The 27,542-nt window shown below is 37.4% G+C and overlaps 1 protein-coding gene across 2 annotated transcripts in view; it reads left to right on the forward strand.

The window, feature by feature from the left end:
- The window catches only part of MGAT5 (alpha-1,6-mannosylglycoprotein 6-beta-N-acetylglucosaminyltransferase), a 125,326-nt gene that overhangs the window by 25,526 nt on the left and 72,258 nt on the right, over nt 1-27,542 (forward strand). For both annotated transcript variants that reach the window (XM_065637692.1, XM_065637693.1), the window contains exons 2-3: nt 22,106-22,495; nt 26,466-26,633. In XM_065637692.1, coding sequence (XP_065493764.1) covers nt 22,258-22,495; nt 26,466-26,633 — 406 coding nt within the window. In that variant the 5' untranslated portion in view covers nt 22,106-22,257. The remainder of the gene's footprint in view (nt 1-22,105; nt 22,496-26,465; nt 26,634-27,542) is intronic.

The following is a 27,542-nucleotide window of genomic DNA, read 5'->3' on the forward strand; positions in this document are numbered from 1 at the left end:
TAATGATACTGTGCAATGTATTCTGGGACTGTCTGGGAAACAGAATGGGCTTTGTAGTAACCTGCATAAAATGTCGTTGATAAAATACTGTAATTATGGAAAGCTGTTGAGTGGAGCAATGTCTATAACTATTCTTTCTTTCATACTTGGGATACAGTTCTTTCAAAGGAATTTCAAAAGACTTGTCTCATTTACTTGGCTAAATGCAGCCAAAGTTTGTGGCCAAAATACATTTACTTGTGTCTGATGCTTGTTTTTTTGCAAGATTTTAATGGCTTTTTCTAGTTAATGGTTCAAAGAATTGTGGTATTGGTTCCAAAATCTTAAATAAAATTAGTTGTTAGTAAAACTTAGTTGTTAGTAAAAGCCAGCTGTGTGTAAACCAAATAAGATGCTTGGAATAGATATTCAAAGCATGAAGCTTGCTCCCTTATTCTCTGAAGTTTTAGTAAGCCTTTGAAAGTCTATCCGACATGCCAGCTTGGTACCTTGGACTGTGCCTCCAATGTGTATATGCTCACTTGGGTTGACGCTGACTGCTGGTGGTCTTACTGAGTCTAGTTACACATAGACTAATACTGATGCTGTTCTTTGGTATTTATAATTCTATTAAAAATACTTACAGCAAATCAATGCTTCTGAAATGGGCAAATCTAAGCTTATGACAGTAACAATATAATTCCTCAAACAAGTGTGAGCAGCATTAAAATACCCATTGTTTTTAAAACATCTTCACAGTTAACAACACAGTCGAAACTAAATTGTCCTTGAACTCTGAGTTATTTTATGTTTAGCATTCCATGTTACAGTGTATTTAAGTACCATTTCAACGTTAAAAATAGTGTTTGGTTTTTCACAGATGACACCATGCTAGCAGGAATATTAACCAAATTGCTTCCACAATGTTTATGAGTACTTCTAGAATATCCACATTCAAGTACACCGTTTTGGATGGTGTGGCTGGTTCGAAGTGTTAAGGTTTGAGTGGTTTTCAAGTCTGTCAAAATGATTTGCCTTACCTGCTTAACTTTTGATGGAAGGGGTTATATGTGTTATGACATAGGAGGAGAGGTTGAGGAGGAGGAGGAGGAAGACGAGGGAGCTGAAACTGCTTAGCCTGGAGAAGGGAAGCTACATTTCTACAGTCCAAAAATCACATTCGTCCCTTTGAAGGCAACCACGAGGCTGATGTGGCCCCAAGTGAAAATGAATTTGACACCCCTGCTCTAAGTGATATTCGTGTATTCCAGGTACACATCAGCATGTCTGAGTCTGTGAGTGCTATCACAAATAAACATCTTTTTTATATTTTAATATTAAATCTTAAAATAGATGTAATGAATGTGTGTTGCATGGGCTTAATGTTATGATTCTTAAGTGGTTCAGTGTATCAGTAGACTAAGGCAATTAAATCGTTAAAGGGGCAAGGGGAGAGAAAGGCCAACTGCCATTTTAAAAACTGAATGTGAAATCTTACACTGTCAAAAATGATCTTGCTTTTATGTAAATTACTACTTAACAGGTGTTTGAAAAGAAACATAGCTTTTGTGGTGAGAAATGCTTTGTCCATGTTCAGCCAAATGAATGAGTTATAGAAATTGAAAAAGGTTAATTTACTTTCTTTTCAATCTTATTTAAAACAAATAAAAGAAATTTAAGGACTTGATCAGTCGCTTTGCAAGGCTGTAACAATGGATCATAAGCAGGCATTGCAGTAGGAGTTAAAGGATGATGGAGAGATCAGGCATAATGCTGAAAACATGAATGTAAAGACAGAGATGCTTCTTTTGGGTTATACTTTTTTTTTTTCTACTGCTGCAAAGCAGTATACTGCTAATGACCTTTTATAAAAAAAGAAATTGAAGTGCATTCAATGGTAGGTTCTTCTTCTCAAGTGTTATCAGTGTAATCACTCAATATATTATGTTTAGTTTTCCTAAATGAAACTGTCTGCTGTTTTCATTACTTAACCAAAAAAGCAAAGTACGTGAGTGGAGATTATTTTTGTAGTACTCTTTATTTTCTCACTACTGTAAACAAATGCAGGGTTTTAAGTTGAGTAGCATCATTAACATGGATTTCTGAATAATGGAAATTATTCTTTCTTAAATTGTTGAAAACCATGATTTTTTTTTTTTTTTTTTTAAATGGTGTAATCCATTTCCTTAGACCAGCTTCTAACTATTTTGTACTGAATCTGTTACTTGGCACCAGCTATACTTCTTTTTCTTTTCCTGTCCCTGGACACCCAGCATTGATAATTCTCTATTCAAGATCAAATGAATTATTGGAAAAAGAACAGATTAATTTTTCATGCTACGGAAATCAGCTGTGCATATGCATAATACTTTGTAAGTAATCCAACAATAACTTTGTGTACCTTCAAAATAATGTTTTGCACTTCTGAGTAGCTTTCTAGGGTTTTTTTATATCCTTGATAGAATGCACCGAAGTGGTTGATGATGGCTTTCATATGAGTCATGGGTAGCCAGGCTGCTAATTTAATGAACCAGAAGAGTAAGACAGGCCTGTTGTGGTCACAAGGTATATTGATTTGAGTGCAAGAGAAAGTACACATGAGCTCCAACTCTGCACGCTAACCTGTAAGTCTGTGACTGCCGTATTTATCGGGACTGATGGCGGTAAGGGAGAACAGGATTTTGCGGTTACCTACCAAGAGTATATTGCTAGCCAATACTCCAAGCTCACAGACTAGAATTCATATCTAACCAGTGGGGGGTAGCACTGTGTCCTCTTGAAGTAATGGGGAGTTCTTGTAACTTCTTCGAAGTGTAACTGGCCTTCTTCAGCTAACACACAAGTAGTCAAGCCATCGCTTTGCTCCTACATCTCTGACGTCTCTCAAGAAAGCTGATCTCGGTACAGTTCCTCTGGAGGCTTTCTGTAACATGCATCCAACCCGCAGAAGCAGACATGTCAGAGAATTTGCCAGGAGAATCATAGACTTACTTAGATTGATGAAGACCCTTAAGGTCATCGAGTCCAACCGTTAACCTGACACTGCCAAGTCCACCACTAAACCATGTCCCTAAGCGCCACATCTACATGTCTTTTTAACTCCTCCAGGGTTGGTGACTCAGCCATTTCCCAGGGCAGCCTCTTCCAATGCCTGACAACACTTTCAGTGAAGGTAACATTCACCTGTTTCTACTGTTGACGAAATCTGCTTCAGTTTGTGAAGAGTAAGATGTTTTTTTAAAGTTTTCCTTCTAGTCTTTTTCTTCTTACCTTCACTGCAACCTGTGTTTGTCAGATTCGTCGGGGCTGTCATTGTCACCATGTGGCATCAGCTGTGCAGTGCTAATGAGTTTCAAGAAAAGGGAACAGCAGTCTCTGCCCACTGCAGCACCTGCAGGATCTTTATCAGTCTTGTCCTGTTTTCAAGAAGGACAATAGCAATAGCAACAAATTCTCCTGCAGGGCCAGCTTACTAGCATTTTGGTGAAGTCCTGCTTGTAATATATATGTTTTATTAAATTTCTTAAGAGTCTGCAGTACTTGAGGAAGTTATAACACTGTTAGGTTTTCAGGTTTGAGTGACTGACCTAGACAAACTTTCACTGAACTAACTGGAGACAGAAAATTGCAGTGTTCCTAAAGTATGCTGTCTCATCTGCCTGTGGGTTGAGTCCTGTCCTAAAAGGTCAGTCTGTCCTGCCTATGAGCCACATTTTTATTCCATCTGTTAATATGAATGTTCTCGACATGATGCCAAGAAAGAATTTACTAAATATATATTTTTTGTGTGTGTGTGTTGGAATAGATAGTCCTTGAATGATCAAGTTTTCCTGCATACCAAAATTAAACAGCTTTTGACCACCCTCGCAAAAGGCAAGTGATTGGAAATGACTTCCCATGACTTTCATCACATATCTATTTCCTTTCTCCTTAGATGATTCTTCATTCATGTGGGATGCTAGTCTGTATAAGAACTATTTTTTCATTCATATCTGTCTATATATACAGAATATATATTGTGAATGTATTTATATTCATAACATAAAATATATGACTATTAAAAATATCCTAAATTCGGGTAGAAAACCAATACAATCTAAAAAGCTGAACATTAAACTATGATTTCTTCTTACTAAGACAATTAGGAATATGTAAAGCTTAAAATGTGGTTCCCCTCAGTTTTTCAGTGTGTAAGAAAATAATGAGAAGTAGTTGAAAATGTAACTTTTAGTAACAGTTCTCAAATCTCAATAAGAGTTTCCTTATTCTTATGAATTTCTGAGTTACAGCTGTGATTTAACATGCCTTTCCAAATGTAGCAAATGTGAAATACCAAATCTTAAAGATTTTTTTTTTTCCTCCTTTAACACATTTAGGAGGATGGGAGGGGGGCGAGGTGGGGAGAAAAAGCTGGTGTTGAAAAATTCAGACCTCGCTCCTACTCTTTTATGAATTGCTGTTAGTATTCTTGTCTCCATGTGTGAGCTTGAGGTCCAGGCTTGTGGTTTAAGCTATATAGAGAGATGGGTTACTTTTATACAAGAACAAATGTGCACAGATGGAGATAATCAGAAGTCACTTAAATGTGTAGGTTTTTTTAGAGGTGCTGAAAGCCCACAGTACCTAGTTGACATTGATGAGGGCTACAGGTGCAGAATATGCTCAGACACACCCTAAGAGTCTGATTTATAGAAGGTGTTCAGGCACCTACAGGAATACCCGGGAGCATCTCATTAAGTGCAGTGGGAGTTGTATATTTGGGTGTGTTCATAAATCTCTTAGATGCCTCTTTGCATCTTTATTGAAATATCTTCAAAATTCTTCATTTTTGCTGTGCTGTTGACAGTTGTTGTAATTAAAGGGAATTTTTTTTAGGACTTGCCTTATAGTTCTCAGTTAATTATAAGAAATCCTAATGTTGTGGGTTGAAGGGTAGAAAGAACAAAAACTTTCAAGGGTGGTACTTTGCATAATATGAAGGATTTCTGTGGAATTCTTTAACCTATTCTATACATTAAAATTCAGGAAAAGGACCTTCTGTGCTTCAAAAGTTCTTAATGAGAAAAAACCAAACACACAACTTTAAAATCCCTACTTCTGTAGTTACACCTCTGAGACATCTATTCTTTGAAACTTAGAAGAAAAAGAATCTTAGTATCTGTATACCAATTCTGAGCGTTTTTATTGACAGTCATCTGATGTGACTGACAAAAACCCCTTATTTTTCTTTGTGTGTTACTTCCATTTAAGGCACACTTCTGTAGTAAAGGAAAATGTTGGTGTTGGCAGAGATTCAGAATTTCTTCTCATTCCTTAATAGTCATAGTGATTAAATGTGGATAGCAACATAGCTTTTTTATTTAATAATATAAACTGTAAATGAGTATTTGTTTTTGCAATGACATATTCTTGCATGTAATTCCTCTAGTGCACAGTAAGCTTCCATTAAGCTAATAAATCAAACTTTGTGTTCTGAAACCATTTTCATCTCCATTCCCAGTCCTTCCTAGCCACAGTATCAGACTCTCCTTCCAAATTCTGAATGTGAGGATGTGAAAGAAGGAAAAGAAAAAGGAAAAAAAAAAAAAAGCCTGGGTCTTGCAGGGTTTTGACATAATTTCTGTAAGGTATGGCCATTTTCATCCTGTCATAATTGTTTTAACAGGCAAACACCCTTCCCCCCTTTCTAATCTCAATTTAGTGTAATGTGTTTTTTCTCTGCCTTTCACAAGTGAGGCCTTGCTGTGCTGACATCTCTGAAGTTCTGTATTTTCCTGCACATACTCATTTGACTGTGTTCCCCTTGCCCATCCTTCCTTCCCCTCCTGCTCTCTCCACTTGAAACATAATCTTCTTGTTTTTACTTGTAACTTGTGAAAAATGTGGTCAGGGTTGTGGGGTTTTTTGTGATTCACAGGAATCACATTTGATTTGTGTATCTTTTTTGGTGTATATGTGTTACTTGAATTTTATGCTGTGTCCTTTCATATTGACTCAAAACCTCTTAACTAGTTAGTCTTTAACAATACTGTTTGATGAGCTAGTTTCTCCCTCCTTCTGCTTTAATTGGAAGCTTAGATCAGATGGAGATGAATGGATCATCTGTTTCACTGGAATTTGTAACCAACCTTATCTTCTTACAAGTAGTCTTATTCATTTAATTCTGTTTTCATTGTAAGTGGTCCATGAGATATGCCATCTGTTGAAACCTAGGTGTTGTTGCTTTTCTTCTTTGCCTCAATTCACTCTTTTGGTCGTTTGGGTTTTGTTTTGGTTTTAGCCAGTAGCATTTAATTGCTTTTCTTGAAAAATTACACAACAGGTATTTAATATTCTTTCCAAACCTGTTATTCTGAAACTTTTTTATCATACTGAAATTTAAAAAAAAAAAAATCAGTGGAGGAGGAAGAATAGAGAATGTTAGTGAATATATTTTTATTTAAAATAAGTTGAGTTCAGTGGATGACCTTTTTTTTTTTTTTTTTGTAATTGTGCAGCACTAAGTTTAAAAACAAATTGTCGAGATTCTTGAATAAAAATTGTGGCGTGTCTTGGTGCTTTTCCCTTTTTGAAAGGGAAAAACTATCTACTCTTTGAAAATGGGTTTCTTGGAGTTGGCTTTAGTGTAGGGAATTTTTTTTGTGAGTGGTTTTGCTGATGCTTCTCTAAGGCTTGCTGGTTTGCGTATTTAATCTGCCTGCTGTCTGTTTGCTTGCAGCATTTGCATGTCACTTCAGTTTTACTTATGAAACTTTTTAGGCAGTGCTAATGTTAGTTCTTTTTTATTCTTGGTTCCTACTTTGTCCTTCAAACTCCTTATGAACCAGCCGGGAGGAGATCATGAGAGAGCATGGGGATATGATAGGAAAATGCAGATATAAGTGGGTCAGTGGTGGCACCATGTTACTTGTGGGAGAGAAGGAAGGAGAGAAGGAAGGAAGGACGGACGGAAGGACACTCTCACCACAAAACATTCTAGCTGAGACTTTTCTGCTGTACTGCAAACTGAGTATGGCTAGCAATGGACATTGCGGATTTTTGTATTACCTAAATTAAGAACTAGGCACAAACCCATTTATTTGGGTACACATGCAGTCAGTTGCTCTGTCACTAACTGGGGCAACTATTGCAAATGAAACTCTACCTGGATTAGAGCCCAACAAGCCATACCTTCTTAACTCCAGTGCCCTCTGGATTGCAGTCATAAATCACAACAACCTACTGCAGTCAGTGCATTGAGCACTGTGCAGGTTGCAAGACAGCTGGAAGCATTGACCATGTCTGTTTGGAAAAAGCCTTTGATGACACAGATATGTTGGGTCGGTATCTTTTCTCTTGGTTAGGCTGATAGAAGTATTCTCTGTTTTATAGTCCTCTGTCTACTTCAGTTTATTGAAGATAGTGGCATAACGAGATGGGTTTTGGTTCTCAGTGCTTAAAATTGACTCCTTTGGAAGCCAAAGCAGGGCTCTGGTTGAGACTTCACGAGTAGCAGACCCGACGAATTGGAACCTCGTGCTTTCTGCCGAACTCACAAAACTTGTTACATCTAGAAAACAAGTATTTGGTGAGTTGTTCTTATGTTGGATTTGGAGTTTCAAGTTTAGATGGCATATAAGCAAAGGGGAAGAGGGAACAGATGAAATATTGAAATCATACTTCATAAAGAAATCTGAAAAATGCTATTTGCACCAAAATGATTCTGTTCTCTAGCACTATGTGTTTCTTGATTTGTCCTTATATAAAAATGCAGAAAGCATGTTATGCAAGTAAAGTGTTTCTTTGCTTGACACTCACTACGCAGCCACCTGTTAAAACATAACGGTATTGATGATTCCCAGTATGAGATATGAAAGCTTTGCTGCTTGTGATGAAGTATGTTTACTAACCTTCAGGAAGCAGATTTTGTTGCTAGCAAAGTAGAATTTGAAAGCCTGATAAAGTGAATGCATATAAACTTTCAAAGTAGCACATAGGCTGGAAGACAGTTTTGTGCTAGGAACAGAAACAGAGCAGCCAGCTGACTCGTGCTGTGGAAAACTTCGCTTACTCTGTACTTTGTAAACTGCAACTGTGGACAAGGGTGGGTTTTAAAAACATGTTATTTTTTTGCTATCTTCAGATTTAACAGTATGAAAAAACCCCTCTTGACACTCTTGCACAATATTTAATGTGAGAACACTTGACCAGTAGCCTAAACTCGGTTTCAATAAACTTAATTAATTATGCATTGTCAGACCATCAAGGGAAATTTGTTCTCAGAATAAACATGGAGAAACTAGTGGAAATTGCCAAAGCCTATACAGGATGGTTAGTTCTGTCTCTTCTGTCACCTGAGGTTAGATATGTGGGTGTACGGTGTTTCTGAGTATCTCTGCCTACGTGAGCATGTAAAATGTGTTGAAGAGGGTGGCTGTTTGGGAACATTTAACAATATTACTTTCAGTTTCGAAAAAACATAAGTTTAAAGGAACTCTGAATTGTCACTGACCACATGGAAGGAGGTAATGTTCACCAGTTGATTTAAGTAATTAATGTGACCCAAGACCTTAGAGTTCCAGATCTGTAAATGCTTAATATATAATTTATACCAAATATTTTCATAATCCTGCATGTAAATAGAAAACACATTCTTGCAGTGTCTGTGGTTTTATTTCCTATATTGTCTCCAGTATCCTCTAACTGCCTGTGCTGTAACCTTAACATATACCCATAATGTCTGATGTTTTGTCCCTGATGAGCACTGAGAGCTGTAGAAATGATTATGCTTGTGAATTTATATACATGTAGTAGAACAGATCTTATTTACTCACTAAGGGCCGGATCCTTATACTGTAAATCAATGCAAATGTTTGGAAGATAATTTGCATAGATATCTGACCCTATGAGAATTTCATGTTTTGTGAAGTTGATATATTGATCAGACTAACAGTAATATTGAGGAATAGTAGTTCTGAAGGAGTTGCGTGTTACCTTGGATAATTTATTTAAGGAAGGTCTTGAAATAGGAAGCTCTAGTTACTGTTTATGGCTTTCTCATAAATGAAAATGCTCCCTATTCCTCGCTCGAGCTGAAAGCTTTATCAGCTTAAGTGTATCGGGAAATACTGATAACTCTTTTAACAAGTGAACTGTTTCCTCTATCAGTAGTTCCAGTCCTATTAGTAAATGGAAACTTGTTAGTTATGCATTACCAGTTGCACTTGCAATCTTCTTTGTGTCTGTTGGCATATCACTTATGATGTTGATTTAGTATTATTTAATGTTCTTTGATCTGCTTCCTTGGGCTTGCCTGACCCAGGGTATTCAGCCATCCACTTTGTTTAGCCCTTGTCTATCAGGCTGCTCTTTCTAGCACCTTTTCATTTCCTTACCATAGGTTTTGTTTACTCCCTCTTAGACTCATCATGAAATGTTTTGTTACCTCATCTCCTCACTTGGAGCATTTGTTTTTCTTGTCCCTGCCTCACCTTTCAGTTTCTTAAACAGCTTAATACTTACTTAGAGTGATTTCCCCTCCGCACTTTGGATTTGCGAGCTGGTTTTGCCCCTTCTTACTAACAATTGTTTACTCTGCAGCTTTCTTCTCGTATTTGCTATTCTGCAATTGCATCGATCACTGCATCAGGGAAATGCTGAGGACATTTGCAAATTCTTGTTCATAATTAAAAGGAAGACCTGAGCTTTGTTATCCTATTCATGATATTATTTGATTGTAATCTGTTACATCTAAAATGTGTGAATCCAAAATTTCTGCCTCTTTGATTTTTCTAGTCTAATTTCCTGATGAACCAGGGCTCTTTCAGTCATCTAGTTTTGTTCCTCATAACTTCCAGTTCCTATTGGAATTTCAATCAAACTGATGTTGAAATTTCTATACGCTTTCTGTAAATTAGTAGCTGGCTCAGAAGACCCCTGCTAGTAGCACAGTAAGGAAAAACATGGAATCAGAAGAAATGGTGAAAAAATAAAGTGCAGAAAACTAAATTGCTACTCTTTGAAGTATTTGCATTTTGTTACAACAGTTAGATGGCTGTAAAATGGATCGTATATGGTCTGGGCAGCCATAGCATGCTGCAGGAATTCAAGAAACCCTTTTTGATACAGTTACAGGTCATTCAAACATAAGCTCAACTGGTTTCAAGTGTGTTCTGTCTTAGTAAATCTGCGATTGTGTGCCAGTATAACCAAATACACATAAAGGAAGGGTTAGGGATTTTTGTATGCATTTATGGCCATTATCGTTACAAATTGTGTTATGTTACTTGAGAGAATAACTGCAGGTAATTGATTTATGAGTTTATTTCCTTCACATTTTCTGTGATGAGTATCTATGGTATGAATGAGTTGGTAGTCCAGAGTAGTTTAATATGTTTTCAGATGTAGGTTTGAATGAGACATGCTTTTTTGAGTGAATTGATAACCCTGCTAATAACACTTCGATTTATATAGTGGAGTACTCTTGGAGATCACAAACTGAATTCCTCTTGAATGAAAATATTCCAGGAATGCAAGTAATGTCCTCAAACTGTTGGTATTTAGTCAGTAAGACCAGACTAGATACAATTCACAGCACTGACCTCCCAGTACACCCACACCCCTGAGCTGAAATGCCTATGGTGTAAACGTCACATCCTCAAAACCTATCATTTGGTTTTGTAGATAGGCTCCTGCTCTACTGTGGTACTTGCTAGTGGTAAACAGAGGTTTTGAGACCTAAGGTGTGATTTTATGTCTATTAAAGACAGACTTCAGGCTTCATTTCCTGGTTTATTTAAGGATAACTTTCATGTGTAAATTCTAACTAGATCCTTTGAGGAAATTCATGACCACTCAAGCATTCAATATTGTAAATAATTAAATTGGCAAAATGTTAACATTTACATTTACTTTGGAACTGCGCTGCAGGAGGGATAAAGGTTTGCTTTCAGCACTGAAAATGAAGCTACTTCTGCTATCAGACCTTGAACGACAGTTGACAATAGCCTCAACATAACATACTTTGGAAAGGAGGCCTTTCCGGTAATGTAGATGATTTATAAAAAGCATTGAGGCATCAAAGAAAGTGAATTACCCAAACCATTACTGCACTGTGGACCAGAACCAGCAGAAGAAATAGCTTTCTGAAGTAATAATAGATTCCAGCTATCTAGGGGACCTGAAAACTTAGGAGTGAGAGAGGCTAAAAAGAGGAACATTGTTATTTATGATGGGGTCTAAGCAATTAAGAGAGCTGATGCGGTTCTGTATCTGGCCTTTAGTACTGTATGTTGTGCATCAGCTCAGAAAATTTTGTTGCTTGCTAGGAATTTTTCATATTTCCTGAATCGTGGGGGTTTCTTGTGTGTCCTCCCGCCTCTCCCTGCCTATCAGCAGTGTAGAGGGAAACTACTAAGTGATATCACTGGTTCACTTTTCTTGTGCTGCCACTGCTGGCTGCTTTCTACGCTTCAGTTTTTTCTTTGTCCTCCCCCATTTAGCTCTGTAAGGGTTACAGCTGACACAAAGCTCTTCTTCAGAGTTTGCCAGTACAAGTTGTTCTACAGCTGCTTAGGGATGGTGAAAGAGGGGAGGCTGTTTTCCACCTACTCAAAATAGTTCATAAGTTGTGCCCTACAATATACTAAGTACAGCTCATACTGTTTGTAAAGGAAGCTTGCATGGTTTATTAGATCTTGCAGATAACTAGAAAGCACCACAGTGGTGATAATGAAATAGGTGACAGATTAGAATGTGGTCGTGCTTGGCCTGATATTGGCTCTCCTTTGAAAGTACTGTTGTGGTCATGGCCGAGTTGCTTGATATTTGTGGTACTTTATGGTAAAGCTTTAAAATTCATAGCAGCATTGTGATAATCACATATAGAGAGGTTTTACATGAAAGCTCATGTTATTGCTATTTGCTTATGGCTGAATGGATCAGGACTGCATAGGTGTAGAAAGTTTTGTCTAATGCTTTTTTTAACAGTTGCCCAGTGGCTCCCTTCCACTAAGGTCCTGTGCTTCTGGAGGAAAAGCATTACTTTCAAGACCTGCTATTGCTTTAAAGTTCTGTCTTGTGTGACTGTAGGTTTCTAACTGGGCTTTATTTGGCATGTATGGGATTAGATGCATGTCCCTTTAATTTTTTTTTTTTGATGGTGGAAGTGTTATGTTTGTGATTAGAGGTTGTTAATAGTTTAAAAAGTGAGCTGTGTAGCTTTGCTGTTGCTTATCCAGGAACACAATAGTCATTCCTCAGTTAGGATGGGATAGATCATCTTTTTTAATACTATGCAAAGATGATCTCTGTGTGACAAATTGTTGCTACTTACAAAAGAGAAATAAGAAACAATAAAAGCTTTCACTTCAATGGAAGTGTTCTTCTGGTAACAGCTGTTGATAAAAACCAATGTTGATCAACAGAATATATACAAGTGATGCAGGAAATAAGTTAAAATATTTTGCTGTCCTACTAACTTTAAAATTAGATATGAAGCAAATTTCAAATTTGTCTTTTTCAATAATAAAGAGAAGGACTTAAAAGCAGAAATGAAAGCAAGGGAATAATCAGCGGCACTGTTGCTTCCAAACCGTTTGAGTGTGGTGAAATTTTAATTCCGTTAAATTTTGTGCTTTGGAGGTTCTGCTTGTATTTTCAGCCATTTGTCTAGCCACATAAGCTGGAATGTGTTCAAAATGCTAGCCAAGAACAAATCCATTGGAAGAAATATTATACTTTGACCGAGGTTCAAGATGTTCTAAAGCAACAAGAAATAAATATTTCTGACGACTTATTTAATGTTCAGCTTAGTTGTATTTTCTTTCCTCCCTGTGTTCTGATATACACTTGCTTAATAGCATACACATACTAATTCCCTGTGTATTTCTCTTTACTTTACCTCTGTTTTAACTTGACTCTTTTATCTTTTTCCATTGGCATTTGTCCTTTACAGACAGTTTGGATGTAGGATCCTATAGTGACAATTTGTTTAAACCCAATTTAATGAGAATTTTTTTTATTTGATTATCTACCATCCCCAGCAAATGATAAGAAATTCAAGGAAGTTAGTTTTCTTACATAGATGTACATATATTTTTGTCTTCTATTTTTGAAAAACTTGTTTAGTAAGATATAGTGAGTGCTTTAAGCATGAACATGCTGGGATCTTTCCTTAAATCTTGTACTTTATGTTCAACTGTCTATCTAGGGTCCACCAATTGCTCAAGACTACATTTAGTGTATTGACCATCAAGTTGACAAGGGATGATAGTTGGGCATCCACATTGATGAAAGCTTTCTTGCTGAATACAAAGAACTTTTTGACTTTCCTTTGTGAGTTGGACAGAGCTGCTGTTTACTTTTTTTTTTCCTGTTGGACAGGCTGCAAGATATGATGTAACAGGCTGATTTGTGGTTAATAGCAGAGGGTGATACTGGAGCCTGTAATATCTGCTGGATACAAGGAATGAGCTAATGGATCCAATTTCTGTATAATAAGCTTATTTCTTCTTGGAGTGCGAAGTAATTTGGTTGCTTTGATTATAAGCTGAAGTTAATTATATTATTTGTTTAAGATGAAGTTTTCTGAATAAGGTCATAGTGATGCTTGTAACTCTTGCTACCACAGCTATACTGTGTCCTAAAGAGACAGGGGAGAATTACCAGAAACCAAGTTGCACATACGGCATTGCTGTGTAAGAACCAAGGACGTTTTGCTCATAACCTTGGAGAACTTCCAGGTGATTTGAAAGGCATGAGACCATGCTTCTCAGTAGGTGCCATAGTTAAGCCTTTCAGAGAACAAATGCCAAATGTAAAACTGAGAATAACGTAAGAGGATGTAAAATATTAACCTTTGACTGAGGGTAGTTGTGAGGAGGCGAAAAGAAAAAGGTATGTACGATAAAACTTATTGGCCATTAGTCCTATTTTTAAAATTCATTTAAATTAATGAAGTAAGGTAAAGGTAGGCTTGTTCAGTTACAGGGGACTCTTGAAGGCATGAAAGCATGACTCATATACTTTTTTCCACTGGTTTTAGGGATGTTGCAGATGGTGACTGGACCTCTCAGTGTCCGTAAGTTTCTTCCTTGCAAAATAAATTTTAAAAAAAACCAAACCAACAAAACCAACAACAAAACCACAACCACAAAAAACCTATTTGCTTATCTCTTGATCAAGCATGCTGACATCCTAAAATGTTCTTTTTCAGTGAGGAAATGCCATTTTGGGCATCTTGTATTAATGCAGCAATAAAATGAAGGTTATAAAAAGAACCTGTACTTTCCTTGTACATGGCTGTAAAAATGTAAATTTCTTTTTTTGTTCAAGGTTGGGAATATTTCTGATTTCAGGGAAGTCCTATTCCTAGTCCTAAAATTAATTCAGTTTTTGATCTCTAAGAACTTCATTAAAAGAAGACCAGGCTAGTTTGTGATTCTGGCCTTAGATGCATAGCCTGGAGTGTTTTTAATCGATAAACAGTATTTGAACCATGAGGATTTCAACCCATAAGGATTTTTCCTTATGGATTTTCCTGTAATCCTTTTTTCCTTCATCTTCTGTGTAAACCTTCCTCCCTTTTTTCCTCTTTCCTCCCTGAAATATCAGGGTAAGCAAACAACATGAAAGGAGGAACATCTGATGGTTTAATTTCTGTGGGACTAAACTACAGAAAATGATGTGCTAGGTAGAAAACTGGTAGCATTTTGGAGTGCTCTGTGAAACCACAGACCTACATGGGGAAATTATGGTGGGGTTGCCACCCAAACTATTTGTAAGTGGAGAAATTTATTTTTGAAAGTGAAGGCAAGCTGCTTGCTCAAGATGAAAATTTACTTGTTTTGATGGCATCTTATCAAAGGCTGCTTTTCTCTCCTTCAACCTTCATCCTACCACCTCCTGCCAATTTCTACTATATACACACACATGCACAAAAGCAAACACACACCCCCCCAACCTAAAAAAACCCAAACTCGGAGTATTTATACTCTTATTCTCCTGCAGTCCATCTGTCCTGCTTCTACTGTTGTGACCCAGTGTCGTTCTGCTTTTCTCACTTCATGGGATTACATCCTGAATTGCCACTTCAGGAACAGTACGTGGTGCCATTTCAGCTGTAGAGGGGTGGTGAGAGAGAAGACGTAGTGACATCTGTCAGCTAGAAGAAAATAATGGGTTGGCAGAAGCGTTGCACAAGATAAAGTTGAGCAGCAGAAGGAAGAGCAAAACTAAGACTCCATAATTCAGCTAAGAAAATGGCTTTATGCATTTATTTTATATACTAAGGAACTTAAATTGTAAAATATGCAGTTAGCAAAAGTTTGTGTAAACATCTGTTACCAAATGATTTTTCAGCTACCTCTTCTTCCTGGGGTGCTGGGTGTGGAGACTGCCTATGAGGTACATAGGGAATGTAGACACCTTCAGATGGAAGCCTTACCTAGACCTTGGAACTGCAGATGTGGGTTACTATTATTGGCTTTGCTAAGCATGTTTCTGTGCCTTCCAGAACATGCTGTCATGAATTTTGTGTTTTATGGGGCTGATCACAACTGAATTATGAAAGTTTATTTTAAGAATAACAAAAAAGTGTTGAGGTGCCTTAAAATTTGACTGGAACTACTGAAGTAAATGAATTATTTATTGACTAGTCATTGAAATCAGTGGAGTCTTCCAGACTTAGTTATAAACTGATTCTCATCTGTTCATATTTTCCCTCTCCTTAGAGTAACCACAAGGTTGGTGTTTCGCTTAATGTGTGATACTTAGTTTCTTCTGAAATCTTGTAAAATGTTATATTGCTGGATTTATCTCGTGGAAGAAAAAAAGTAGCAGCTAATGTAAGTTCTCAAAGGGTTGCAAGGCTGCAGTTTTGTTCCTTGTTGCCCTGACCCAGTCAGGGTGGGGGGGCAGGAAACAGCCCCTCTTGCCCCCAGCAGATGTGGAGTCAGCTTTTGACTGTCCTGCTGTCTGTCCACTGCTGGACCTGTCTGACATGCTCAGAGACTAAACGGCAGCTAAACTGTTTGTGACCTCTCAGTGTAGCCCTTGAGAGCCCTGAGTTTTGTTTAGATGTGTGAATGGCTTTATGTTAATAGAACATATTTCCTAAGTTTATTGGTTATTTAATTGCCATGTCAGTACTGGAGTCAAAATGTACATGGTAGGAAGATACTCGATATGGTATGAGCAGACATCGTGTTGAAATGCAAGTATTCTTATCAGAAATCAGGCTTCTTTTTTCTTCTGTGATCTGGTTTATCCTTTCTTCTACCAACACAGCATATGACTGTTCTTTGATTTCACTTGACTGTATTAAGTAGTAAGCTGTAGCTTATCCCGTTGTTAATGCTGCATTTTGAAAACATGAGAAGTAGATTCAGCCTCCAAAAGGACTAAAGAAAGCCAACATCTTGCAATAAATAAAATCAGGGGGAAGCAGGGTGATGTCTTCAGGACGTATTGCACTGTTTCAGAACACAGATTGGCCAACCGGAGTGGGACATCTGCTGAGATATTCCTGCAGGAATAAAGAACTGCAGTACTGGGAAATCCATTAATTTGCATTCAGTTGGGGTTTAGTGCACATCTGTTTAGGCAATGCAGCTGCAGTCGGAGACAGTGGTTAACATCAGCCTGGAATTCTAGTTTATGTATATGTTGAAGCATGTCTGGTTTAAACTATTAAATCCCAGCAGTCCCAGTTGGACTCATTACTCCTAGAAAAGAGGTTTTAGAGGATTGCCTATCCCTTTTAAGAGGCATTACATCAGCTTCTGCATGAAGCATGACTCCTGGCACCCCTTAGCAGAGAAGTGCTGGAATACGGCAGGTGTTTTCACTCACCACTGTGTTTTCTGGCTGTAGCTCTGGTGTGTTGGCAGCCCACTGGGTTGACACTTGAATTATTGTTAGCTTTTAGGTTAACACACCCTTCATAAGAATAGAGGAAATTCACATCCTAATGTTTGTCCTCTGTTGGTCTGTAACATGTTGTTCTACAGCATCAAACAGTTGCAAACAGAAGTGCAGCATGCCCTCTTCAGAAAACAATCAGGAAAATAGATCAGTATTTGCTTTAGGATCCCGACGTGTGGGTTTTTAACAGCACCTCTTTGAGCTGATTGTGATACAATAACAAATTGTGTGTAACTGAATACCTATTGTTTGTGTTTGGATATATGTAAGAAGAGAATGAGAAATTGCTATGACTGAAGGTTTAGAAGGGTGATGAAACAAAACAGTTTTAAGCCAGCTTTAAATTTTATAACAAAACTTCACTTGACTGATATTCATTAATAATACATGTTGCTAATGGCTAGTTCTTACTCATTTCTAGTCATTACCACTGCATATTCAAAGCAATTAGTCTGTAACAATCTCATTATAAATTAGTTGTGAGCACACAGGAACGCAGAGCTGGTGGCATGTATTTAGCACCAATAGCTACGGTCCTTGACAGTGAGATGTTCGAGGCTGTCACAGGTGCCTTTGCTTGTTGCATAGAAGTTGCTAGGCTTTACAGCTTCTGCTGCTATTGAAAGAAAAACAGTTGTTTTGTTTTGTTTGTTTGTTTCCAAATCTCAAGGTTCCACTTCATCAGTGACTAATAATTGACCAGCACTGAGGTGATTGTGGTTCTGGGGCCTCTGCTTTCAACCTGTGCCCATATTTTCAAGGCCCTTGTTCTCTCAGTCTAAGCTGTATACCATAACAAGAGGCACCTGGTACCCAGCTCTAGCTCACACAACAAGTTTTCCTAGTAATTTCACAAGCATAAGAGGCCAGAATTTGGGCCTTCCACATTTGTCATAAGGCTTGAGGCATGTTCCTAGCAGTGGCAATACTATTTTTACTGAGCCACTTGGTACAAAAATGCATACACGTTGTTTACTAGTTATGCTGTATAGATTTGCTTATGTTGGAGTTCATAACAAGCTAATAATTAAATATTCCTCAATCTGCACCTATATTTATGGGTGCAACACCTTCTGCTTTGGCTACAGTCCGTTGAGGTTTTGTAACTGTGGAGGCAGTGATGAACAGTGCATTCAGCTGACGGACAGTGGAAGCCTGGCTATCCCGAGTCCTGAGGATATTAAGTACCATTTCTTATGTAGGTACAGACTGGACAGAGAACATCAAGCTCTGTATTTGTAAATACTTATAGAGAGACTTTGCTTAATCTCTTGTGGTTAATCAATTCTCTTTTTCAAAAGGTGAAGAGGAATATATAAATATGTGGCACCAAAATCTGTTCACATTCAGATTAACTCTTTGCACTCTATTTTAAGTATTTAAAAAAAAAAAAAAAAGGGAGTACAGGCATAAAATGCTGATAAGTGTGTGGTGGTTTGCATCCCTTATGTACAGATCACTTCAGCATTGGAATCCTTTCCTGATATAATTCAAAATAGTATGAGGGCTTTTTTATTGTGATGACATAGACATGGTAATGTTATTCTCTGTAGTGAACTGACCAACTGTTGAGCAGGATTTTATTAAATGTAGAACAGAAAAAATGTGGTTTTAATGAAGCTGTTCAAAATACTAAAAGTACTAAGATGATTACAGAATCACAGAATGGTTGGGGTTGGAAGGGACCTCTGGAGATCATCCAGTCCAACCCACCTGCTAAAGCAGGTTCACCAGAGCAGATCACACAGGAATGTGTCCAGGTGGGTTTTGAATGGCTCCAGAGGAGACTCCACAGCCTCTCTGGGCAACCTGTTCAGGGCTCTGGCACCTCAAAGGAAAGAAGTTTCTCCTCATATTCGGATAGAACCTCCCATGTTGCGCTTTGTGCCTTTTGCCCCTCATCCTACCGCTGGGCACCACTTATGCCTATGTAAATGGGTATGAAGTTAGCCCTTTCCCAAATAAATATGCTAATCATTTTTGTTAAGAGTAGAGACAGTTCTGGTTTAAATCGTAGTATGTTTATCACAAAGGGTGTAACTGGTCTGTTTAAAACAAAACCAAAACACAACCACCAACAACCAAACAATAACCCAACCAAACGAACAGTGTGTTGGTTCAGTTGCAGTGAGATTTTTGTCTTGTTAGAGTTGAATTTAAGGAAGAACATAGCAAAGCTGTTCTTTATTAAAGATTTTCCTGACTTGTATATCTTTTCACTTTCACCCTGTTTTTCACACTTGGCCTACAGTTTTGGTACATTCGCTACTCTTTGTAAATCAGGAGGAATATCTTCCTAACGGTTTCACAAACAACTTCACAACTATGACATATCCAGTTCCCAGAGAGGTCCTGGAATTATTTCAAGAGTTGTCTCAGTGTGAGACCACCTCTTTCCAAAACTTAAAAAAAAACCCCTCAAACCTGCCATTCTTTAGAGGCACACACAAATATGTCTTTCCATGTCCTCTTTAGATAAGACTCCCATTGTGCATTTTAGGGACTAGGCTAGAAAAAGGCCTTAATAGTTCACAGGATCAGCTCCTTTGAGACCATTTACAAGGCAAGGTGAAAATATGGGAAATATTCTACCACCTTAAGTTTGGGAATGGCTTACTTGGTATGGGCAGAGAGATAACTAGACAGCAGGCACTGTCAAAGTCTGTGAGTGATTACACTAGACAAATATCTGTTTATTGCTTCAACTGTTGCACACTTCAGTTATTAATTTCCTGTCAAAACAGAAATATCACAGAGAGGTTTCTGTGCTGCTGTCATCATGCATGCCACATAACCCTTTGATATCTTCTGACCACTGTCAACTTAGATACCACATAATGAGTCATTATAGGTAAGCAGTAATCATTAACTGGAATAGTTGTGTTGCACTCCTTGACACCTGTCAAATCTAGGATTAAACATATACCGAAGTCGGTGCAGGTGTGCATCCAGCCATGGAAATGGGGGGAAGCACAGACATTCTTTTCTGTGCGCTTTACAAACCTCCATGGCCACCAGCAGTGCTGTAAAGTTAATTAGTTAAGTACATGTTGTTGAGCATTCATCAACTTGCTAGCCACTGGAATTGCTTAAATGGCAGTAAAAATAGGGCTGATTTGGGGCTTGGGGGTTGGTGGTTTTTTGGGTTTTTTTTGGTTTTTCTTTTAGCACTCACAATAGTGGGGGCCATTCTTCCATCTGTCATTGAATTCTAATCCTTTCTTATTGCAAAACATTGAGATTTGCTGTCTGCATTCTCACAATTTTTCAGTAGATTTAAGGCTTTTTTTCTGTCAATAAACAGAGTGGGGTTTTTTCCCTAAACAACTAGTCATAAAAAATCGTTAGCACTTGTCTGTTAAAACATGGTGGTGATAGGTTTACTTTCTTATTCAGCGTTTTCCACTTCACAAACTGATAATTAGGGAAGAAATATTGACTGTTATAACCACAGATATTACTGCTGTAGAGGATGCTGTCAGTTCTTACTTGAAATTAAGTCACTGAGGGAGTTAATCTTGAATATTTCAGATTTGTTTTTAAAGTTGTGATGTTTTGTGATGTATGCAATTTTCTACATTTTATGGCACCAGATATTGCAAGAGAACAGTAAAATACTCAGTTTCTAATGAAATAACATTACTCTACAAGAGTGTCCCAAGGCTATAGTTAAATAGACTGAAAGAAGTAACATTTCCCTCTGCCATTTCCTAGAAAATTAACTTAAGTGTATGGAGAACAGCATTAAACAGAGTCCTTCATTTTCTCTATTGAGACCATTCATTTTCCTTACTGAGATATTTTAAGTGTGGAAAAAGTGAACTTGAGGGCTTTATAATCTTTTTCACTGTACTTGCAGTTCATTTTTCTGCACCATTCCTACTTAAGCGAAAGATGGCTACAAATTGCTCTTTTAGCAACATGGTTGCTTGTTACAGTCACTGCCTTGTCTGCTCGTGGTTTACTATGTAATGCACATTCACTTCTACAATCAATAATAATCAATAATGCTAAATGCACACACAGAAGACATGTTGGAAGATGAGTAGTCCAAAGATACTTCTGTCCCTCTGCAAAACTGCTGGTTCAACTGAAAGCAGAAGATCTAAAGGGAATTTTAACAAACAGGGAGCACTGCTAGCAGGCATCTATGTAATTATCCTGTTAAAACAGAGTAACATCTGCATTATCTGTGCAAGTGGAGGATGGAAGGGAACATTAGGTCGTCTAATCCTGTTTGGGAGCATTATGAAGTTAAAAGGATAACATTTTACCAAATCTGTGTTTCAACACTTAATTACCTTTTAATTACCTTTTTTCTCCTTGGGTGTTATGCTAAGGACCCTGCCTCTAGCTTTCATCACAGAACTGCCCTTGCCTTTGGATTGTTTATGCCAGGTTTTATCTTTGATTTTACTGAGAAAAGATGAACCTACTGTGTCTCGAAGGCTGTTATTCCAATTATTTTCCCCAGTGTGTGCAAAGCTCTGAGAATATTAATTTTTTATACAAAAGGCATGTTATAGCAGTCAGTATTATGTGTTTTGAATTTGGTTGCAAAGAGCAAAGTCTTTGGACTATGTGTTATGAATAAGGAGTAATGATGCATGGTAGAGGCCACACAGGAGCAAAAGGAGATTATTCCAGCCTTCTGACTCCTTGCAGTGTAAGCCAGGAGTGTATTGGCTTAAATAATGTAGGTTTCTTTTTTCCTCTTTACCCCTGAGGGTGTCTGATTTCCTGATCACCTATCTAACCATATGCCGTGGCTCTTGCCAGGAACTGGGGGTGGTGTCACTGCCAGCTAAAATTACTTGTTTTCTGAGAACTGAGTTATGTTGAGAATTGTTTTAAATTGCTGCACTGGCAACATTGCAGAGTTTAGTGTACACACACGCACACACACACACACACAAAATGTAAAAGCAGCTTTACCTTGAAATTCAGCTTAGAAACCACTTCAAGCATTGAATTTGATCCAGACACTGAGAGGTGTTCCACACCTGCCCAGGCACATCACTCCCTCTTTGTTCTCTTTCCAGTGCTTTTCTCAGCTACATTGTCCTCTGGCTAGTACAGTACAATGTTGATATATGCAAATTGAACATTTACAAAGAAAGCATGTTGTCTACTCCTATTTTGTACCCGTCAGAGTGAAGACCTAGTCTGGCTAGTAAAAACTATGCTGTGGTAACTACGCTTCTTTTCTTTCCTCTTACAACAGGATGGAGCTGAAATACGGATGTACGTCGACTAAGGAGTTGGAATAAGACTGAAGTCCTGCTCTGTGATATTTATATACCTGGACCATGAACTTGCTGTTTGGCTTCATGCTTTAGGAACCTTTGTAGTAACAGTGTGAAGCTATTGGGAATCATGGCATTCTCTCCATGGAAGCTCTCCTCTCAGAAACTCGGTTTTTTTCTGGTGACTTTTGGTTTCATTTGGGGAATGATGCTTCTGCATTTTACTATTCAGCAGCAAACACAACACGAAAGCAGTACAGTCTTGCGTGAGCAAATTTTGGATCTCAGCAAAAGATACATCAAAGCGTTAGCTGAAGAAAATAAAAATGTGGTTGATGGGCCTTACGTTGGGACAGTGACAGCATATGGTAAGTGTGTGCTCTAGGTTACATGATAATCTGATTAGGGTTTTCTTAAAGTCATCCAAATGTTTTACTGCGTTATGCTGCTCAATTGACAGTATATTGCACTGTGAATTTTCTGCATAGACTGTGAAAGCAGTCTTCACTTGTAAGTGTGAAATGGGACAATTTTCCATTTCCAGTCACTTGGAAATGAAGTTGTCTGATAATTTTTACCACATCTGTCTAGTAACTGTATCTGGTTTGCCTGAGGTTATTTTTTTAGAATGTCATTAAAAAGGGGGTTTTTGCTGGTTTTGGGAAACTTTTGGAGGCTTTTCAGTTTTTTGTGTCAGTGATCTAAGAAATTCCTTGTGGAAGAAGACCTTACCTTATTGATAAATTGGAGACCTGCTATGTTCATTTCTTCTTCTTTCCCATGTCACTTCTTTCTTCAGTCAGTTTACTTAGCATTTAAGTTTCTGTATCAGGCATAATCTTAAATTAATCTTAAACATATTGTATTTGCTTTGGAGTAGAGAACTCTTTTCTTGAGTTCCCGTGCTTTGATCGGCAGTAAGTTTTAATGCTTGCTTTTCCATTTTGTACAACATGAGAGTTAAGTTTGTGTGCATGTGTGAGAGAAAGCATGCAGAAAAGAATGAAGCATGTTGCCAGATGTTATGAAAATAAACATATAATCCAATTTCAAGTTAGGTGTGGCCCCTTTTCAATCTGATAAGGTCACATCATACACCGTACTTGTTTAGCATTTTTAAAATTCACTTTCCCACTTAGCTATGTACTTTCAGGCTATCTGGAAAGTTAATGGCTAATTAGTCATCTAGATTTGTTTCCTTTTATAGTTGCCTTAATATTTGGCTCTGAAGAAATTGGATAGATGTCTTTCGCAGGTTTAGACAAAGACAAGGATGCAACAGATAATAGCTGCACATTTTTCTATCGTTTTCTCTTAATACTCTTTACTTTTTGGTGCATGTGATGAAAATATCCTGCTGGGAGTTTCTCTCGATGTCTTGTTTCTGTTAGCACTTTTTTCCGCTAAAGAAAGAAATTTTGAATTTATGTGAAGGTGCTTGCCTGCAAGCCTGAGATTATCATCCCAAACACAGGTAACAATTACATTGCTTTGTTGCTTAAAGAACAAGCCATCCTGATTCTGTAACTTCTGATTTCTGTCTGCATATTGAATTATACTGCTATGGTAATATTACAAAACAACACGAGCTAGATAGAGTAGTACTAGATCAATATTTTTGATTGAAGACCTCCAAGCAAGTAGAGGCGCCTAGAATTGTGTACATCTGCTTAAAAGAAAATGCTATCTGCTATATAGCCATCATCGGTGTCCCGTTATCTTGTAAGGATGGTTGATGGTAGCTGAATTGAAGAAAAACAAAAAACAAACAAAGAAAAATATGTCTCCAGAAATTGAAGGGTAAGTGCATTAATCCAAGCCCAAGCTAAGTCTGAAGGTACAGGGTATCCTTAAGCTCAGATCCCCCTGCAGCTTGTTGCCTGTGGCATTAATTTCCTGTTCCAAATCCTACTGAGCAATAAGTTGACTTGCTGCCAAAGGATGCTCAGGTTCCCCAGGAGAAGTTAAACTGCATTTGAAAGTGGGTAAGAGAAATTTGTAATGCTTCTGTGAAGGTAAAGCTAAGTTTTGTGTAGAAATTTCAAGTTCCGTGGCTAAGAAGAATTTTAAGTTTGAAGAGAATTTTGGACAGGTGTTTTCAATTCAGGAGTTTAGAAATATGCAAAATAATGGTAATATATTTATTTTAAATATTAGAGCGAAAGGTGGTATGGTGAATAAATAACACCATATTAAATAATACTTTATGAATCTGAGGAAGATAATAATTATTAAGTTAGTTCATTCTGTTTGGTGTACCAAATGATTTGTTGATAGCAAATGATCAGGTTAGCTGTTCAGGTTTAAAGACATTAATGACTAACATTAATGATAATGGGTAGAAGTTGGTTTGCTATTCTATGAAAATTAACAACCTTGACATTTAGCCTTTTTATTTCTTTTAATCTTATCCTCAGACGCTATTACTGAGCACAGTCATCATTTCCATGTTCAAGAGTAAGTTTTAAGTTTGCTTGATTTGGCTGCTTTTACCCACCCAAAACATTTCCTGTCACTCCTTGTGATTGTACAACTTGTTCGCTTTCTCACTTTTTCTTTCTCCCATATAATGACCGGTCAGGCAGGTAGATCAAATGCTTTCCTTTTAAAAGTTGTAGTCCTAATATACACAGTGAGCATTAGATTTTCAGCAGTAAGCAGTTATTTTACAAAAATTATTATGAACCTGTGTTTCTGTTCTCCCTTTCTCAAACTAGCTTCCAATTGCATTTTTGTACTGGTAAGCAGTCTCTCATATCAATGTTTTGGTATTAAAAGTATTCAGTATTTAAAAATTACAAAATTTAACCATTTTTTTTCTTTATCCTCTTTGTATGCCTTTATGTATGCTATGTTTCTTCCTTGTTGTTTCCTGAAATTTTATTTCTGCCTTTTTTTGCAGGTATTTTTTCCTTCTTCTGTACCATGGCTTTGTTCATGTTAAATCCCTGCTCTACTCTCTCCTTCTTTCCTTTTCTTCTGCACACTGTACCATTAAGTGACGCCACAACCCCTTTTAAGATAGTCCAGATCATTAGTGCTTAAGATTCCATCTTCTGATCTTTAAAGGACAAAGAAAAACACACAATTATAAAGAAAAATATCTACTTTATGGCTTCATGGAATAAATATAAATCTCCTTTTATTTGGAAAAAAGAATCATAAGCCTTCTAAAACTAATAGCTTTTTCTTATTCTCTCATTTGCACAAAAATTGGGCTAGTCATGGGAAAAAAATAAAAGGAGTACAAAATAAGCGTAGCAAAAATACAACTGATTTTGGGACAGAGGAATCTCTTCAGATGTATGGAGAAATTTTCTGTTACAGATCAGAAAGTTATTTGATTCTTAAGTTGTGGAAAGCAGAAAATGTATTATACATATGCACATGTAATATTTTATGGAATTAAGTGGGAAAATAATGTAAATTCCTCATACCAAATTCTTTAATCCTGGGAGAAGGGTACATTATCAAAGAGCAATACTTTCTTTTATCTTTTTTGGCTCATCGCCACTATAATTATACAGTTTAGTTTGATACTGGTCTACTTTTCCCTTCTTGCCCACAGTTGTTTTAGCTTCTCCAACTGTCTGGGCAAGAAATATGAACAAAAGAAAAAGGGAAAGAAAAAATACCAGAGAAGTTTTTCTGGGTTGTCATTTAATATGCAAACTCCTGTTACTATTTGTTGCTTTCCATATGACAGAAGTGCCGTGTCAGACCAAATAGGTAGAGGCAATCACTAACAGACTAAAAAAAAAGAAACAGGTGGTTTTTGGTGTTTCGTGTATATGACAGAAAGGTTGAACTTAACATTTTTTTGCCAGTGAAGAATGTGGTTGTGCTGGAGGAGATGCAGAAGAAGGTTTTTGTACTGGCTCAAAGTTGTCCCATCTTTGGGGGAGGAGATTTTTGTTTGCAGGTGACTGAGCATCTAACAGACTGTTCCTCTGATAGTGCTTAAATATGGATTTAGGTTTAGAGTCATTATTACTTAAGCAACTTCTTATTACCTGACTGTTGCAAAGCATGCATTTTTTTATTCCCATGTGTGTACCCATCAAGGTAGTACACATTTCACCTTGAAAGTAGGATATGAGTATGAGTTGCAATGTGCTCTGTAAAATACACAAGAAGACAAGTTCCACCTCCAGGGAAACTTTTATCTGAGGCTAAACAAAGTAGGGAACGTTAGTGCATAGAACTGCTGATGACAAAGATTTGCACTGAGAAAGTATCTGCATATATTCCAGTCTCATTCTTGTATCTATTTTTTTATTCTGTCTGACAGGGCGCATTGCATTATTAAGCAATTTAACTTTTCATTTTCGTTTGTAGATTTGAAGAAGACACTCGCTGTCTTGTTGGATAATATCTTGCAGCGCATTGGGAAGCTAGAGTCCAAGGTGGAAAATCTTGTACTTAATGGAACAGGAGCAAACTCTACCAACAATACTACCACTCCTGCTCCCAGCTTAGGAGCAGTTGAAAAGCTTAATGTAGCAGGTGGGTATGGCAGTTGTTTAAAATATTTATGGAGTGTTTAATCTGTATTTTTCTGTCTTGGCCATAACATGATTTTTTGGTGTTAGATATTTGGAATGCCTTGGAAAACAAAATTCCAAGTCTAGCCTGTATCGATGGCAACCTGAAGTCCAGTGGTTTTTTACAAGCTCAGAGGAAGACTTTCTATGGTAACTTGAACACCTTGAAGAAAGTAAAATTCTCTGCCAAAGCACTATAGTCTACCTTGTTCATTGTAGATGTTTCATACTTCAAATGATTGCGTTTCAGAAAGATGAAACTGGGCAGACATTTTCTCTGTAAGCCTAATTACTTGGGTTGATATTAATCTACTCTGCATTTTTACCATAGGCACTTTATTGGTTATTAACTGAAAGAAAACATTTACTATGTTTGTTACTGGTTATGATTTTAAAATGTCCATCCCTACTCTGCTTAATAGCTCTTATGATTAGGCACACAAAGGTGACCTACCTGGTACCTTCCAACTTCAATATATATTTTTAAAAGTCATTTGAAGTCATTAATTTTGTCTTCAGTGAAAGGACTGTTCGCTACTCTCACAACTTCTCAAAGTATTTGATTCATGCTGTGGTAGAATGGCTCGCTGGCCTCTTCACCTGCACAGCTTTGTTCCTTTGGTGTTCCCAGCTGCAAATGTGGTTGGTACACTGAAAAAATATTGCTGTTTATACTCCCTGCTCTATTGCCCTGCATTTTGCTCTGAGGTACTGGCTGTCCTGACCCATAGGAAGGTCCGAGTCTGTCCTGCTGATGATCTTTGCAGTCCCAAATAGGGAGCAGAGCATAGGAGCTTTGTTTGTTATTCCTGGTGTTTAGTAGATTCACAATTTTAGTACTCACAAGCAATGCCTAAGGAGCTTGATAAGA

This window comes from Caloenas nicobarica, chromosome 6 (genome assembly GCF_036013445.1).
Source record: "Caloenas nicobarica isolate bCalNic1 chromosome 6, bCalNic1.hap1, whole genome shotgun sequence".
Lineage (NCBI taxonomy): Eukaryota > Metazoa > Chordata > Aves > Columbiformes > Columbidae > Caloenas > Caloenas nicobarica.